General features: G+C 43.4%; 1 protein-coding gene across 4 annotated transcripts in view; it reads right to left on the bottom strand.

Annotated features, from left to right (window-relative positions):
* Positions 1–15,208, bottom strand: part of myo7aa (myosin VIIAa) — a 127,690-nt gene that overhangs the window by 77,878 nt on the left and 34,604 nt on the right. For all 4 annotated transcript variants that reach the window (XR_010975184.1, XM_068033109.1, XM_068033110.1 and 1 more), the window contains exons 15-18: positions 8,765–8,902; positions 6,936–7,094; positions 5,244–5,336; positions 826–920 (exon numbers count right to left, since the gene is read on the bottom strand). Coding sequence is in view for 3 of the 4 variants with exons in the window: in XM_068033109.1 (XP_067889210.1) it covers positions 826–920; positions 5,244–5,336; positions 6,936–7,094; positions 8,765–8,902 (485 nt within the window). In the remaining variant the exon portion in view is untranslated. The remainder of the gene's footprint in view (positions 1–825; positions 921–5,243; positions 5,337–6,935; positions 7,095–8,764; positions 8,903–15,208) is intronic.

Raw genomic sequence — 15,208 nt, 5'->3', positions numbered from 1 at the left:
AGGCAAAACTAATTTACAGAAACAATATTTCAGTCAGCAAGTGGTCAATCTATGAAACAGGCTCCTTAGGAAGATGGCGGAAGCAGTTAATATTGATTCATTCAAATGCAAATTAAATTTCTTCCAGAAAAAAATAATCTTGGAATACTATACAAGAGTAATATGGGAGGAACAGGTGACTTTGGACCTATGGTTCGGAAAGCTCTCCCCAGTGAGTTTTCCTCATGTCTGGGTCTGTTGTAGACTAATTGATGAGGTTGATCCCTGTGATTAGTAACTATCATTGTATCATGTGAATACCAGGATAGCAGAAGACAAACTAAATGGACCTGGGTCTTTTCTCATCTAGAAATTCCTTTTTTTTGGGATGTCCGCAATGTTATTCAAACAAAAAATTGTACTACTAATTTTCATTTTAATTATAAATATGAAATATAAACATAATTAAAAAGGTCCAAAGGTATTCAGATTAAAACCAAACGGCTGTACAGGGCTTTGAAGTGGAGGGATTTAGATTGAAAGAGGTCATAACACGATCATACGCTCCCTCCCTTATTCGACTAAACTTAGACCAATTAGCAATAGCATTATTCACATGTCTCATATTCATAATCAAATGTTGCTAGCTGACCTCGAGTAGTAGTAGGGCAGTAGGGTTAGACTAGACGCTGCCAACAATGGGCCTAATGGCCTCCCCCTGCTGAAGTGTCAGGTGATTCACTTTGCAATTGGACGGCAACATTCAAGAGATTCCACCAAATAGCGTTCCATAAATTTGGGGCCTTTTGAATAAAACTGGGCTGCTCCAGTGTCAATGAGCCCTACCTGTCTTTAAATCCTCGAACCACTTTCTGAATGAGGATGACCTTGTCTGTAATTGCCTTGTCTCTTTCGATCTCTAGCAACATGTCATGGTGATCCTGAAAAAGGCCAAAGGAAAGCCAAGTTCAAAAAAAAAAAAACACCGATCAAATAAATCCTATTCAGGGCAATATCACTCCATTGAAAAAAAAACCACACCCCACTTGTGGAGGAAAAACAAAAAACAGTACCTCTCCTTCCAGCAGACTAGACCATTGTGAATATCTAATGATTACAGGCAACATCTAGATTCATTGGAAATCTAATGCATTTCCCCCAAATACAGACATAAGCTGAGGTCAGTTGAAAATTTCAACAAGATGGAGATAAGGACTATTAAGGAATATGGAACCAAAGTGAATAAATGGAGTTAAGATACAGACCAGCCATAATCTAAATAAATGGTAAAACAGGTTCAAGAGCTGACTGGCCTACTCCTGTTCCTATGTTCACAGAGGAGACCACCTGTTGGCTATCTGTGGTTGAGAGCTGGGGTTGTTCTTGGTCTGGAGCAAGGATTTCTCCACACATTGACCAGCCAAAATTGGGACACAGGTGGCAATGAGTTACTAGTATCTTGTACAAGAGATGAATATTCACACCTCCATGAGGTTTTCCAACGAGTGGCTCAACCCCTTACGCTGAAATCCAAGGGCCTAGTCCACCTGCAGGGAAGATTATTGCAACAAAAAAAGTGGCCAAGTTTATGGGGAAAACTCTGCCTGCTCCGATGGTGCTTTACCACAGCTGACAATTTACATATAATTGTCTAGTTGAGATGGAGCATTTACTGGAGATAGGGTGTGGAGAGCAACATGGATTCAAATGCACATGAGTCAAAACTACACATTGGCCCAGATTTTGCAGTCAGCAAAGCAGTTACACAGAGAAATAAAAACTTGGACGTTAGCTGCAGCGAGAACTTCCATTTCTTGCTGCAGCATGGTCTACTGATGTCGTCTACAGTCTATGAGGCCTAGCAGCAGGGCGCATTGCCACTGAAGCCACGCCCCAATGGTGTCACAAGCTGAAGACACACCCTTTTTGGTCAGGCTTCAGCTCCAAAGGCAGGTGAATGTTTGAGTATAGATTTTAAACACTTGAAACACTTTTTAAAACTGTTAAGCTTCTAAATATTTAGCACCTACTTTTTAAAAAGACTGTTCTAAATACTTCCAACACTTTATATTAACTTTTTAAAAATATAAACATTTAAATACTGAGACAGGAAGGAGGGGAGGCAGACAGAGAGGGAGGGAGAGAAATTAGGGGAGAGACTCTCGATACGGAGAGGAGGCATAGGAGAGAAACTGGGACACACACACACACACACACACACACACACACACACACATAATACCATTGAACATCAAATTGTAGATGATTAAATTCTCTCTTGTGGAGATGGTCATTGCCTGACACTTGTGATGTAATGTTACTTGCCACTCATCAGCCACTAACATCCTGGGGGTTACCATTGACTAGAAAATGAACTGGACCAACCACATAAATACTGTGCCTATAAGAGCAGGTCAGAGTCTGGCAACTCTGCAGCAAGTAACTCACCTCCTGTCTCCCCAAAGCCTGTCCACCATCTACAAGCACAAATTAGGAGTGTGATGGAATATTCTCCACTTGCCTGGATGGGTGCAGCTCCAACAACACTCAAGAAGCTCAACACCATCCAGGACAAAGCAGCCCGCTTGATTGGCACCCCATCCACCACCTTCAACATTTACTCCCTCCACCACTGATGCACAGTGGCAGCAGTGTTTACCATCTAGAAGATGCATTGCAACAACTCAGTAGGGCTCCTTCAACAGCACCTTCCAAACCAATGACCTAGAAGGACAAGGATAGTAGATGCATGGGAACACCACCACCTGCAAGTTCCCCTCCAAGCCACATACCATCCGGACTTGGAACTATATCACTGTCACTGGGTCAAAATCCTAGAACTCCCTTCCTAACCACACTGTGGGTGTACCTACACTCAAGGATTAGTGGTTCAAGGCAGCGGCTCATCACCGCCTTCTCAAGGGCAATAAATGCTGTCCTAGCCAGTGATGTCCACAATCCATAGCACAGGACTAGTAATCCAGAGTCCCATGCTAATGCTCTGGCAGATGGTGAAATTTGAATTAAATTAATAAATCTGTAATTAAAAGTTAGTCTACTGGTGACCATGAAACCATTGTCGATTGTAAAAACCCATCTGGTTCACTTTATGGAAGGAAATCTGCCGTCCTTACCTGGTCTGGCCTACAGGTCACTCCAGGCCCTCAAATGGCTAGCAAGCCACACAGTTCAAGGGCAATTAGGGATGGGCAATAAATGCTGGCCTAGCCAGCAATACCCACACCCCACAAGCGAATAAAAAATAAATGAACGAATAAAAAAACCTATTGTGAAGATTTTAAGATTCAAACGGTGATGGGTTTCCACTATCCGGCTGATATCTGATCATCGTTTGCTTCTCTGGAGCCCATTATGGGTCACCAAAACATCTAGCTTTTGGCGCAAGCGTGCGTTCCGGACGTTGTGGTGCTGTTATGGCCCTCTATAGCAGCAAACGTCTCCATGTTCCCCACTAATGGGACCACAAAATCTGGGCCATCAGTCCTACACTACAATTTGGAACTTTTCATTGCGTTTTTCTTTTAGTAACCAATTGCAGTTAGACATATTTTCCGACCTCTTATTTTATTCCTGACCCATTCTCTAAACCTCAATCCTAAAAATGCATAAAAAAAAAAATCTCAGCACACACCCACAAGTTTTTCCCTATGTTTCCATGACAATGGCCTTCTACAAACATCACTGTCCCATCAGATGATCTGGAGTTTCCTGCCAGGAAGCCAAGCTCTCCTGCTGTCCTCAGCAATAAATAAAGTACAAAGCAGCTTCCTGATACAGCAACAGCTGAGAATCTCTGATAAACTCTCCCATGGGTGGATGGGGAAAGAAAGTGTTTTACTCCTGCAGCCAGTCACTGATCTCAGCACCACACAATACTACATCAAAAGCACAACATTTTGTTACTGTGTCCTTCACAGGTGTGATAAACAAAATTGGACGCTTGAGCCACACAAATATAGTCGGATGGTTCTTAAAGGGAACTTCTTAAAAGGAGTGAAGTGGGCGGGGGGGGGGGTGGGGGGGGGGGGGGAAGACAAGAAAGGGAGAAAGCGGGAGATATATTTAGCAGTAGGGAATTCCAAAGCTAGGGTCCACACAGCTGAAGGCAGGGCAGCCAATGGTAGAGTTATAAAACATTGGGGATGCACAAGAGTTCAGAATTGAAGTGTTGTGGAGCCCTCAAGATAACAAGCTAAATACTTCCTCACCCGTGGGAACCACTCATTAGTAAATTCCTAGCTGAGAACCATTCCACAGAACCCCCTTTATCCCTGGAGAATTGTTGGAAGGTAGACAGCAAAGCCCAAGATGCATCTTTTAAAAAAAAATCTCAATTCCACGTTCTCACTAGGTGCATCAATCCTCTCTCTTCAGCAATGCATCAAAAGTTGACTCACACCCTTTTCCTTCAATAGCAAGTTGATTACTCTTTGTGAAAAGGAGAGATTCCTTACTTCCCAGTTTTAAAAACTTGCATCCTCTGGTATTTCAACCCCTTTGTTAGTCATCAATTTTACTTGGGAGCAACTTTGGAAATTCCCCTTAAGCTTCAATTAGAGCAAACATGAGGTTGTGGGGGAAGGGGATGGGAAGGAGTAGCTTACTGGGAAGTGACCCTGTCTGCCCCCTCAGCTGGATGTGAAAGATCCCCTAGCACTATTTCGAAGAGCAGCAGGGGAGTTCTCTCTCGTGCCCTGGCCAATATTTAGCCCTCAATCAACATCACAAGAATAGATTATCTGATCATCGCATTGCTGTTTGTGGGATCTTGCTGTGTGCAAATTGTCTGGCGTGTTCTCTACATTGCAACAGTGACTACAAAAGTAACTCATTGGCTGTGAAGCACTTTGGAACATTGAGGTTGTGACAGGCGATATATAGAAATGCAAGGCTGTCCTTTCTTATTTAGGCCTGGGAAGTGTTGACAATTGGCCAACCAGGGTGGCTCGCCAGTGAAATCTGTCCATCACCAAGAGAAGAGCTCCATCCCACTTGACTCCAGATAACCTTCCCAGCTAATGGCCCCAACAGGAAGCTTGGTCCTAGCTGGACAAGCCGCAGGAGTCTTGCATTTTTAAGGGTTCTTACAGCTGGTGGAGAGACTTTCACCCCATCAATAATGGTCTGTGTTGGAAGCCAGCAGTCCTGGACAGGCAGCACTCACACCCTCTTTGCACCCCCTGCACCTGCTCCTCCCACATCCCAACATCTCTCAGATGTCACCAATGGAAATTCTTACACACCTTTAGGAAAATCTTAGTCTTTCCAATCTGCCAGTCTCCACCTTGTCCAAGAACCGCTTCTGCTATTCGCTGGCAGGTACCACGCAGATCTCCCTAGGAATAGAGAAGAGCATTTTTTTTTTAAAAAAAGAGAGAAATCTTACTAATTAATAAAACGCATTACTCAACTCCAGTCCACACATGATCTGGCATCATTGGGTTCCAGTAAATCTGTTAGCAGTACGCTTGCTTCTAAGTGATTGGCCCCAATCCAGAGGCATGACCACATAAACTAGGCAGTAGTGAGGAAGTGCGGCATCAGAGGTGGCAACTTTTGAAGACGACAATATTTTTGTTCGGCAAGGGAATCAAGGGATAGGGAGCAAAGGCTGTTTGAGTGGAGTTGAGGTACAGATCAGCCATGAGGTAACTGAATGGTCTTCTCCAGTTCCTGATGTTCCATGCCCCATCAGTATGTCTGTTTAGGTGGATGTAAAGGATCCTGTAGTCCTATTTGTAAGCAAGCAGGGGTCTTTTCCCCCCCCCCCCCCGCCCTCCCAACATTCAATTTTCAACCAGCATCACTAAACTGACTAAATGGTTGTTTATCTCATCTGCTATTGGTGGATTTTAATGTGAGGAAGGATTGATAAGAATTTACCGACATACCATTGAGCCTCAGATTTTGTTTTCGTATCACAAGGGTGGTCACATGGGCTGAGCCCATCCTTCATGCCACCAGCACTGAAGCAATTATGAGTTCTCGGGTTGCAGTAATGGGCTGCATTACTGAGAGAGGCTTGTGAAGGCAGGGCACGTGTGCTGTATCGCTGGAAAGCGGTTACTGTCACTTCTCTTCCAGGAATGCCAACCTTGAAGAAATTCTACTCTTCTCTTCAACGGGTTTTCTGTTCATCTCTTGTACCTTGTTCACCTTCAAAACTTTCCATTTCCCTTCTTGTGTTTGATCAGGTACCTACAACATGAAACCTTTTGCCATTTAAATCTCTCCTGCCCTCCACCCTATAACAGACCTTCCCTTTTGATCATCCTCCTACCCTCCCCCTTTTACTTGCTCAAAACCTATTCTAATTCTAACTTTTCTCAGTTTTGATGAAAGGTCAGTGACCTGAAACGTTAACTCGGTTTCTCTCTGCACAGACCTGCTGAGCATTTCCAGCATTTTGTTTTTACTTCAGCTTCAGAAGGCACTAGAACACATCTCAGTTGGGAATCACACGGAAGCTTAAAACGGACATGCCAAAAGGGCAGACAAGTGTAGGAACCGGTGAAATGGTGAAAACTTATCGGGTTTCTGACCTAGTTATAAATAACTAACTGACTTCATCTTCGACAGCACCTTCTAAACCTGCAACTTGTACCAACCAGTGGCGCATAGGGACACCACCTGCAAGCTCCACTCCAAGTTGGTCAGGATAGTGTCTTGGAAATATATCGCCATTCCTTCATCATTGGATCAAAAGCCTGGAACTCCCTCTCTAACAGCACCGCAGGTGTACATACACCACAGAGTGCAGCAGTTCAAAAAGGCAGCTCACCACCACCTTCTCAGAGGCCATTAGGGATGGGGAAAAAATGTCAACTTTGCCATTGAGGTCCACATCTCTCAAATCTGAATGCAAAGGAAAACAGTCAAATCTTCAATGAAAAAAAACACAAATCGGCAAAGAATAAAGAAGATTTTGTATTTACCTGTTTGTAAGCTGGTTTGACTCCAGGCATCAACACTCGATATCGGTCTACAAACTCCACAAAGGTGTAACGAATTGGATAACCTGCTCGTCGGATCCGAATGGTTTCCATCATTCCAGAGTATCTCAGTTGGCGAACACACAGCTCCCGGTCAAACAACTGTCAGACATCAAAAAGATATCACGTTGTGGTCATTTGAAAATAAAATTCAGCCTTCTGCCTTAATGGATCAGTGGGTAAATACACAAAGCAGTGTGGAACTGAGTCACACGGATCAGGAAGGCTCCAGGTTTAGGCCTTCAGTGGTGTTAACTGATCACAGCCATGGTATCATTGAAAGCATTAGAATAGGGAATAGGAATGAAACAAGCAAGGAATCCTAAGCTCTCCCTCCTACTGAATGCTACGACTGTAGTTGTGGATTCAGGTAAGAGGCAGACCAGATTGTGAAGGCTTTCATGGTCAAATAACCCAACACTACTCACATGGATCTCCACTTGGATGGTAAGATCAGTCGTCCTAGAAATACCCAACATGAGTAATCTCCTTCAGAAGGAAGAAAGAAGGATTGTGCATTTATCTAGTGCCCTTCCTGGCCCGAGAGCACCCCAAAGTGCTGTATAACCAATCAAGTTACAGGCTTGTCTTCCCAACTGGTTCTTTTACTAATTACCTTAAATCAGGGCCATCTGGTGACTGACCATCCTGCCAGAAAAACACTATTTTACTCAAACACGGCCCTCATAATCATGAATCTAATCTGGGACAACATAGGAAATGCTGAAAATACACAGCAGGTCTGTAAGGAGAGGGGTTCGGATGATGGAAGAAGATCCTTCATCTGATAGACAAAGGACCAGCTGTGCATTTCAAACATTTGCTTCAAAATTCAGAAATCGCAGATTTTTCTCCCTTCAATCGGAGGTGCTGCCCCTTCAGATCAGAAGAGTGGCCGAAACCCCACCCGCAGGTTTGTGTTGATTTAAAGAATCCGATAAAGAGGCGTTCCCCTGGTATCTCGGTCAACACACTGTCCTTAACTGTCAAAAAACCGAGATTAACTAGTTACTCACCCTCAAGTGTCTGCTTGTGGGGGCAGTGCTGCAATGGAGAAATGATCAACTCACTTTGAAAGTGGTTGTGACCGCCGGGTGGAAAGCAGGCGGGGACGCAGTTAAAATTAGGTCAATGCCCTACAGCCCTCTCCCACTTACCTGCCCGCTGGGGACCGATCCCTGCATTTTCTTGGCTGCAGACTCCTCACTCCTGTCCACAGATCTGTTCCAGGGGTGGGAGGAAAGTTATGGAAATGTGGTCCTGGCTATTAAGATCGACTGGGCTTTCATGTTCCCCCTGGACTCCAGAGGTTCATCACTTGTTTACACCCCGCCTGCTTTAAAAATCAAGGGTGTTGTGTGAGGCACTGCAAGCCCTTTCCACATAAAACAAATTGCTAGTGGTTCTTACTTGTCTTTACTGTTGCAGAAACACCTTCAACAGAGATATGCAGAGAGGTTTTCTTTCCATGTTCTAGTTGTAGCAAAATGATAAACTGTGTTTTGATTTTACAATTGCATTAGATCTTGTGCACAGTGGAAATCTTCCAAGTGTTCGTTTTCTTTTTAAAAATCCTTGCTCTGCAAACGGTAACAACCTCCAATATTGAAAGGCCAAGCTTTTAAAACAAATGCCTTCCTTTCCCATTTAGTGACTGAGCAGTGATTTACCCAAGCTTGGGGGACGATTTATATTTCCCCACTATCTGCTCCTCTAGAATGTCATACAGATTAAATAATAATGCTGTAACAGAAACATTTAGTGAATCCTACCATGGACTTCTTGTATTCATTGGGCTTGATACAACGAACGAAGAAGGGCTGACAGACACTGAGCGTTCTCATCAGCAGTTCCAGCGACCGCTTAAACTGGCTGCTGAGGGTTGGCGAGCGTTTCCTGGTCTCTGCTCCCTGGGAAATAAGCCGGACAATGGAAATTAAAAACACAGGAAGCAATGAAACAACAAGAGACACTTTCCTTTGGAACATTTACTGCAGTGACCCTGGTGGTCATTCTCAGCAGCTCCTGCACCACTGCTCAGTATTTAAAGGGGAAGAAAGGAAACATTTAATTTCACTTCTTTTCACCGCGCCACCCCCACCACCCCCCTTCCACCCAGACAAAGGGTCCTGAAAAAAATTCTCTCATTTGGAAAAACCAAGCAGGAAATGGTTATGATGCAACAACTTGCATTATAACGTCGTCAAACATCTCAAGGTATTTCAAAGGAGCGACAGCAATATTTGACAGAGCCACATTATGAGAAATATTAGGGCAAGTGACCAAAAGCATGGTCAAAGAGGTAAGTTTCAGAGAGCATCTTGAATGGGGAAGAGGGGGTACAGGGAGGGAATTCCAGTACTTGGAGCCTAGGCAGGTTGTCAAAGGTGGAGCAATGAAAATCAAGGACGTGCAAGAGGTCAGAACTGGAGGAGAACAAGAGATTGGAGGCTTGTAAAACTGGAGGAAATTACAAGCTAGCGAGGACTGAGGTCATGGAGGGATTTTAAAACGGAGATGAGAATGTTAAAATTGAGGTAGTGCCTGATGCAGCATTATGAATGTGCGTTCATAAATTAGGGACACTTTTAGTCCAACAATTGTTCTTTGATTTCCTCCTATACTTTTAATAGGTTGTTGATTAACATACGCTGTCCAACATCAAACAATAAAAAGGAAAACTAACTAGATTGCAAGATACAATGATAATGGAATTGTTAATTAATCCCAGTAATCCATCAACCACAAACCCAGATATGAGGTGAGAAAGATGGCCAGTGGTTCATAACGGAGAACCATAGGTCCAAAGTCATCTACTCTACCCATACAAGTACATGTCATGTCTCAAATTACTCATATGCGGTGTCCCAAATGTTATTTGCTAAAATATTTAATACAGTATGAGCCACACAATGTAGTTTTAATTTAGACAGACCACCTCTTTCTATTCCTTAGATGTAATTTCCATGTAATTCTAGCAAACAAATAGGCTATTTAGGTCAACTGGTCCATGCCAGTGTTTATGCTCCATACAATCTTTCTCCCACCTTTCTTTATCTCACCCCATCACAATAACCTTCTATTCCTTTTTTCTTCTTGGGATTATCTAGCTTCCCCTTAGTGGCCCCGTCCTTCTGAAAAGGGAGAAAGTGGCACTTGTGGATAGTCCGAATTTAAGCTCGACCCCACTCAGTGTGCAAGTCTCAACTGCCAGGAACATAAAGCACTTCACCATATCTTCCAACCAAACCAAGATAAAAATATGCCCCTTTTCTCTCCCCCACCCCAAAGACAAAATGACACGAGCTTGGCACTGACTCTGTTGGAGATCAAGGAGTTTATTTAACTGGGTTGAGCCAGTGTAGAGTTACAAGGAGTCCAACTGTTTAACATGATCTTTCTGCTGAGAGTGCAGTGTTGATCTTATTGAAGAACTAAAAAAGACTAGTTGAGTTGATAACTAGATGGCGACTAACGGAGCCTTCGCCATCCACCTTAATAGAGCTTGACTGGCTCACTGCTCACACCCCATCCCTCGAGGAGTGACAGGACAAGAGTCCCAAATTTTGGTCTTGCTCATATAGTTCAGTGCTACTCTAGATAGAGACCAGAGACACAAAATGAAAAATTCAGTTCTGTTCATACCTAGAGGAGGAATGAAATAATTTACAGAAATAAACATACACATTATGGGGTAGTGTGATGAAGCAACATCTGGCATAAGATTTTGTCCCATGAAAATTCTGCTGATTAATTGGTGGGCAGATACATTATTGTTGATGGTTTCTCCAGCACAGGGAGAAAGTCATGGGAATGACATTGTTCATTGTACGCTGTGGTGGTTGGGGTGTTCAGTACTCAGCGAGTTCGAAAATGGCGGCTGGAAACCAGACAGTAAATTCTCAATATGTTTAGAAATGGTTCACACTCAGATCACCACTCCCACCCCCAGGATACTTCTGGAGTCTCCAAGAATTAAAGATGAATGCCCTGAACACAGCTGTAAAAAACCTAGATCACAGAGGAGCAGAGTTTAAAAAGTCTTCTCCCTTTTTCATTTTTGAGTTATAAAAACATTAGAAAATCGGTGGGCGGGGGCTATTGACTTGAGAACAAAGTGATTGGAAGCAGGATGCCATGTGGTGATACTTCCAAACATACATCCAGGCAGAATTGGCAACCCTAGTAACAACTGGAAATGCACCATTGGAATATTGGGGCACTGCCCATGATTTCTCATCTGCTCGTTTTACTGGATGGGAAAAACTGAACACCACACATTCAATGTTTCCAATACGTGCTCCCCCAACATGCGAAACTCTATACTGGGAGCATGACCGACAAACACGTCCCCCTGGAGGAGCTGTGCTTATTTTTCCAATAGCGAGACACACCAACATAAGATTACATGCTTCACAACTGAAACAACAAATCTTGCTCCAAATAATTGAACTCTGGCACATCTGCTATGAGATGACATGACATGACCTGTAACAATGTCTGATTTAGACAACAAACTGAAGGAAAATGTTGTTGGCAGAATTCTATGTCTGACACCTATGTGGAGAGATGATGGCGGGAACAGAGGTGGGTAGGCCTGGAATTTCCCACTGCGGGCCGGTGAGTTCCCTGCACAGTCCAGACTCCCAGCTATTTTCCAGGAGGCTGAGTCAGGTTCAGAATAGCTAATTGAGACAATTAAAGGGACCTATTAAAGGCCCATTTCCCACGCCGACTGGAAATTTCCAGTGGGTAGGCCGGCCCTCTGCAGTGACTGAAACATGGTCAGATAAAAGAGGCAGCTTCCTGGCAGCAGACCTAGGCAGGGACGGTGGTGGGGGGAGGGGGTGTGGTTTGTCAGTGCTCCAGATTGGTTTTAAAACCACCCTTTTCCCCCTCCCCAATGACAAAAAGCGACCAAAGCTACAGCCGCAGCCAGCCCTGTAGAGAAGTTTCCCCTTCGTGATGGAAGTCTGGCAGCTGTGACCATTTTTACTTTTATAAATTTTACAAGTGCTAGAAAATGCATCCATCTGGGAGGTCCTCCCCCCTCCTCCAGCAGCAGGTTGCAGCTCTTTCACTGCTGGATGGCCTCCTACTGGCTTTCCAGCCTCAGGAGCCCACCCACTGTCCTTAATTAAAACAGCAAACATGCCCTCTGGCAATAAATTGGTCAATCCTACAAAAATCATGTCAGGTGACTATTCCCGATACGGTTTTGGGGGGGTTGGGGTCAGGACCCACATTTAATCCTGATATCAGGGTCCTGACCCCAAATGGAAAATCTGTATGCCAGGCTAGTTCTATCTGTACAAGCAACGTGATTTAACCGCAACTTCACAATATCATTTCCCATTGTGTCAAGATATCTCTCTTAATATTGTGGCCCAATAAAAACTTCCAGTTTAGCTCCAATTTTGTGATGTAAACTCCTACTCTGAACAAAGACCACAATTGCCCAAACGAATTTCACATTGACTAGAATGGTACCAAAGATGTGAAGGAAAGACTAGAGAAAAGGTGAAGAGGCGATTTGACAGAGGTGTTCAAAATTATGGAGGAGATTTCCATTGGCAGAAGGGTCAGTAACCAGAGGAAGCGGAGTTAAAAAGTAATTGGAAAAAGAACCGGGAGAGAAGGAGGAGATGAGGGGAAATGCTTTTACATAATGAGTATGATGGAAGGGTGCTGGTAGCAAATTCAATATCAACTTTCAAAACAGGATTGGATATATACGTGAAAAGGAAAGATTTGCAGGAATTAGATAGCTTTTTCAAAGAGATGGCAGAGGTACAATGGCCAAATGATCTCCTTCCATGCTCTATGATTCTTTGTGCAGTATGTCCACTTCTAGAAGGCGCTTACAAAGCCGCAAGCAGAGGACTTTTAGTTTAGCTCAGATCGGTGAACTCTCCGAATCGGATAAGAAATTGTGTGAAGGGAACTTGTTGGAGGAATGGCGGGGGTCCTGAGAATCTAGTGACTGGTACTGGGACCACAAAATCATTCCAATTTAGATGAATTGTGTTGATTCACAATCTCAGTGCAAATTGGCCAAATTAATGGATGAGACCAAAACTAGAAGAGGTAGAGGATACAGGAATGACAAAATTGGAAAGAATATGTAAGTGGGCAGAGCAATGGGACATTACATTTAATGCAAATAGAAGCTCCAAGGAAGGAAAAAAAAAAGGGGTCCATGAATGGCATTGAAATAGGCAAGTATGAAACAGAAATAGGCCCAAGGGTTTTGGTAAACTCAACACTCATACATGTCTAATGTAGAGCAGCAATCAACAAAGCCAATAGAAGGTTTTGCTACTCAGTCAAAATAGCACAAGTCAGAGGAAGCTATGCTCAGAATGTAGTGTGTTCTGGTCAGGTTACACCTGGAGTGCCATGTCCAGTTCTGCTCACCGAGACATTCTAGCTGGAGACGGACAAGAGCTACAAGATTGATCCCTGATGTTAAAGGCCTGGAGTTATAGAATTAAAAAATCTGGAGCTGTTAGCCTTGCATTATGAGGGGTTCTGACAAGAGAGATAGAACATACAACAGTACAGCACAGCACAGGCCCTTCGGCCCACGATGTTGTGCCGAACCTTTAACCTACTCTAAAGATCAAACTAACTACCTACCCTAACCATTTCCATTGGCAAGAGGGTTGATAACCAAAAGGGCAGAGATTTAAGAGCCAAGGGGAAGAGAAGGAGGATTTTTAAAAATTTTTAAACCCAGTGAGTTATGATCTGGAATACACTGCCTAAAGTGCAGTGGAAACAGATTCAAGAGGAACTTTCAGAAATGAATTGGATAAACACTTGAAACGGAAAAGTTTGCAGGGCTATGGAGAAAGGGGCAGGGGAGTCAGGCTAATTGGATTGTTCTTTCAAGAAGCTGACACAGGCACGATGGGCCAAATGGCCTCCTTCTGAGCTGTATGATTCTATGATAGGAAACTACTGAGAAGTGATCTTATATATGTTCATAAAGCAGAAAAACAGTGTTGAAAAGCAAATCTAGAAAATTACTTCAAACTAAATTGAGAGTAGGAAGAGAGGAAATGGGTCCAAACTAGTTAAGAGGCAAATTTAGGACTGATGGAATGGAGTGGAGTGATGGAATATAGAAACGGGAGTAGTCTATTCAACCCCTTGAGCCTATTCTGCCATTCAATTCAATCATGGCTTTTAACCAGTAGAGCAAGAACCCTGGAATTATTATATATTTTTTTTAAAAAAGCCTGGCGCTACAACTCAGTATAAAAGTGGAGGATGAACATCTTTCATCGTGCAATTCCACCCTGAAGTTTACACTCACTTTTTACCTTTTGAAGAGGTATTGAAGGAGGACTCAATATTTCAGTTCAATAGCCACAGAGAGAGACAGACACATATTCAGGATACATGTTTAACAGGGCAGAAAAGAAAAGGAAAGACAAGATGAGATTATATTTTAAAAAGAAAAAGATGGGGATGTTAGTGGAACCCTGGCAACAATTCAAATTGGAGAAGCTTTTATTAGACCTGGAGGAGTTTAGGTAAAGGTGAAGGTGGCTGAACAATGATTGGGAATCTGCACATTGGCATCAAGTGGCATAAACTCTATGCAAAGTGACCATTAATAGTGCCTGTGCAAACTGTGCAGATTTTTCAGACTTCAGTTAGAGAGGAGATTTACTGGAGCAGTGGGATGTGGGACTTCATTACGTGGAGAGATCAGAGTAGTGGGGTTGTTCTCCTTAAAGCAGAGAAGGCCAAGAGGTGCTCAAAATCATGAGGAGTTTTGTTGAGTAAATAAGGAGATAGCATTTCCATTGACAGAAGAGTCAGTAACCAGAAGACACTGACTTGCAATAATTGGCGAAAGAACCAGAGGGGGAAAAGAGAGGAGGATAAATGTTTTTACACAGCAGGTTATGAAGATCTGGAACGTGCTGCCTGAAAAGGGTGATAGAAGCAGATTCAACAGTAATTTTCAAAAAGGGAATTGGATAAATACTTGAAGGGGGACAAATTGCAAGGCTGTGGGGAAGGGGTAGAGCAGTGGGACTAATTGGAGGAGTTGCCACCGGCAGGTTTGGTTGAATAGCCTCCTTGTGCAGCATCATTCAGAGTGTCGACCCGGGGTTCCAGTTGGAATGAAACATGAATCAGGTACAATCCCAAAATAAACAAACAGTTGAACACATTCCAACTTCATTGATTTGGCTCAG

This window comes from Heterodontus francisci, chromosome 6, assembly GCF_036365525.1.
Source record: "Heterodontus francisci isolate sHetFra1 chromosome 6, sHetFra1.hap1, whole genome shotgun sequence".
In the NCBI taxonomy this organism is placed as follows: domain Eukaryota; kingdom Metazoa; phylum Chordata; class Chondrichthyes; order Heterodontiformes; family Heterodontidae; genus Heterodontus; species Heterodontus francisci.
This window is presented reverse-complemented; position numbering and strand designations above follow the sequence as displayed.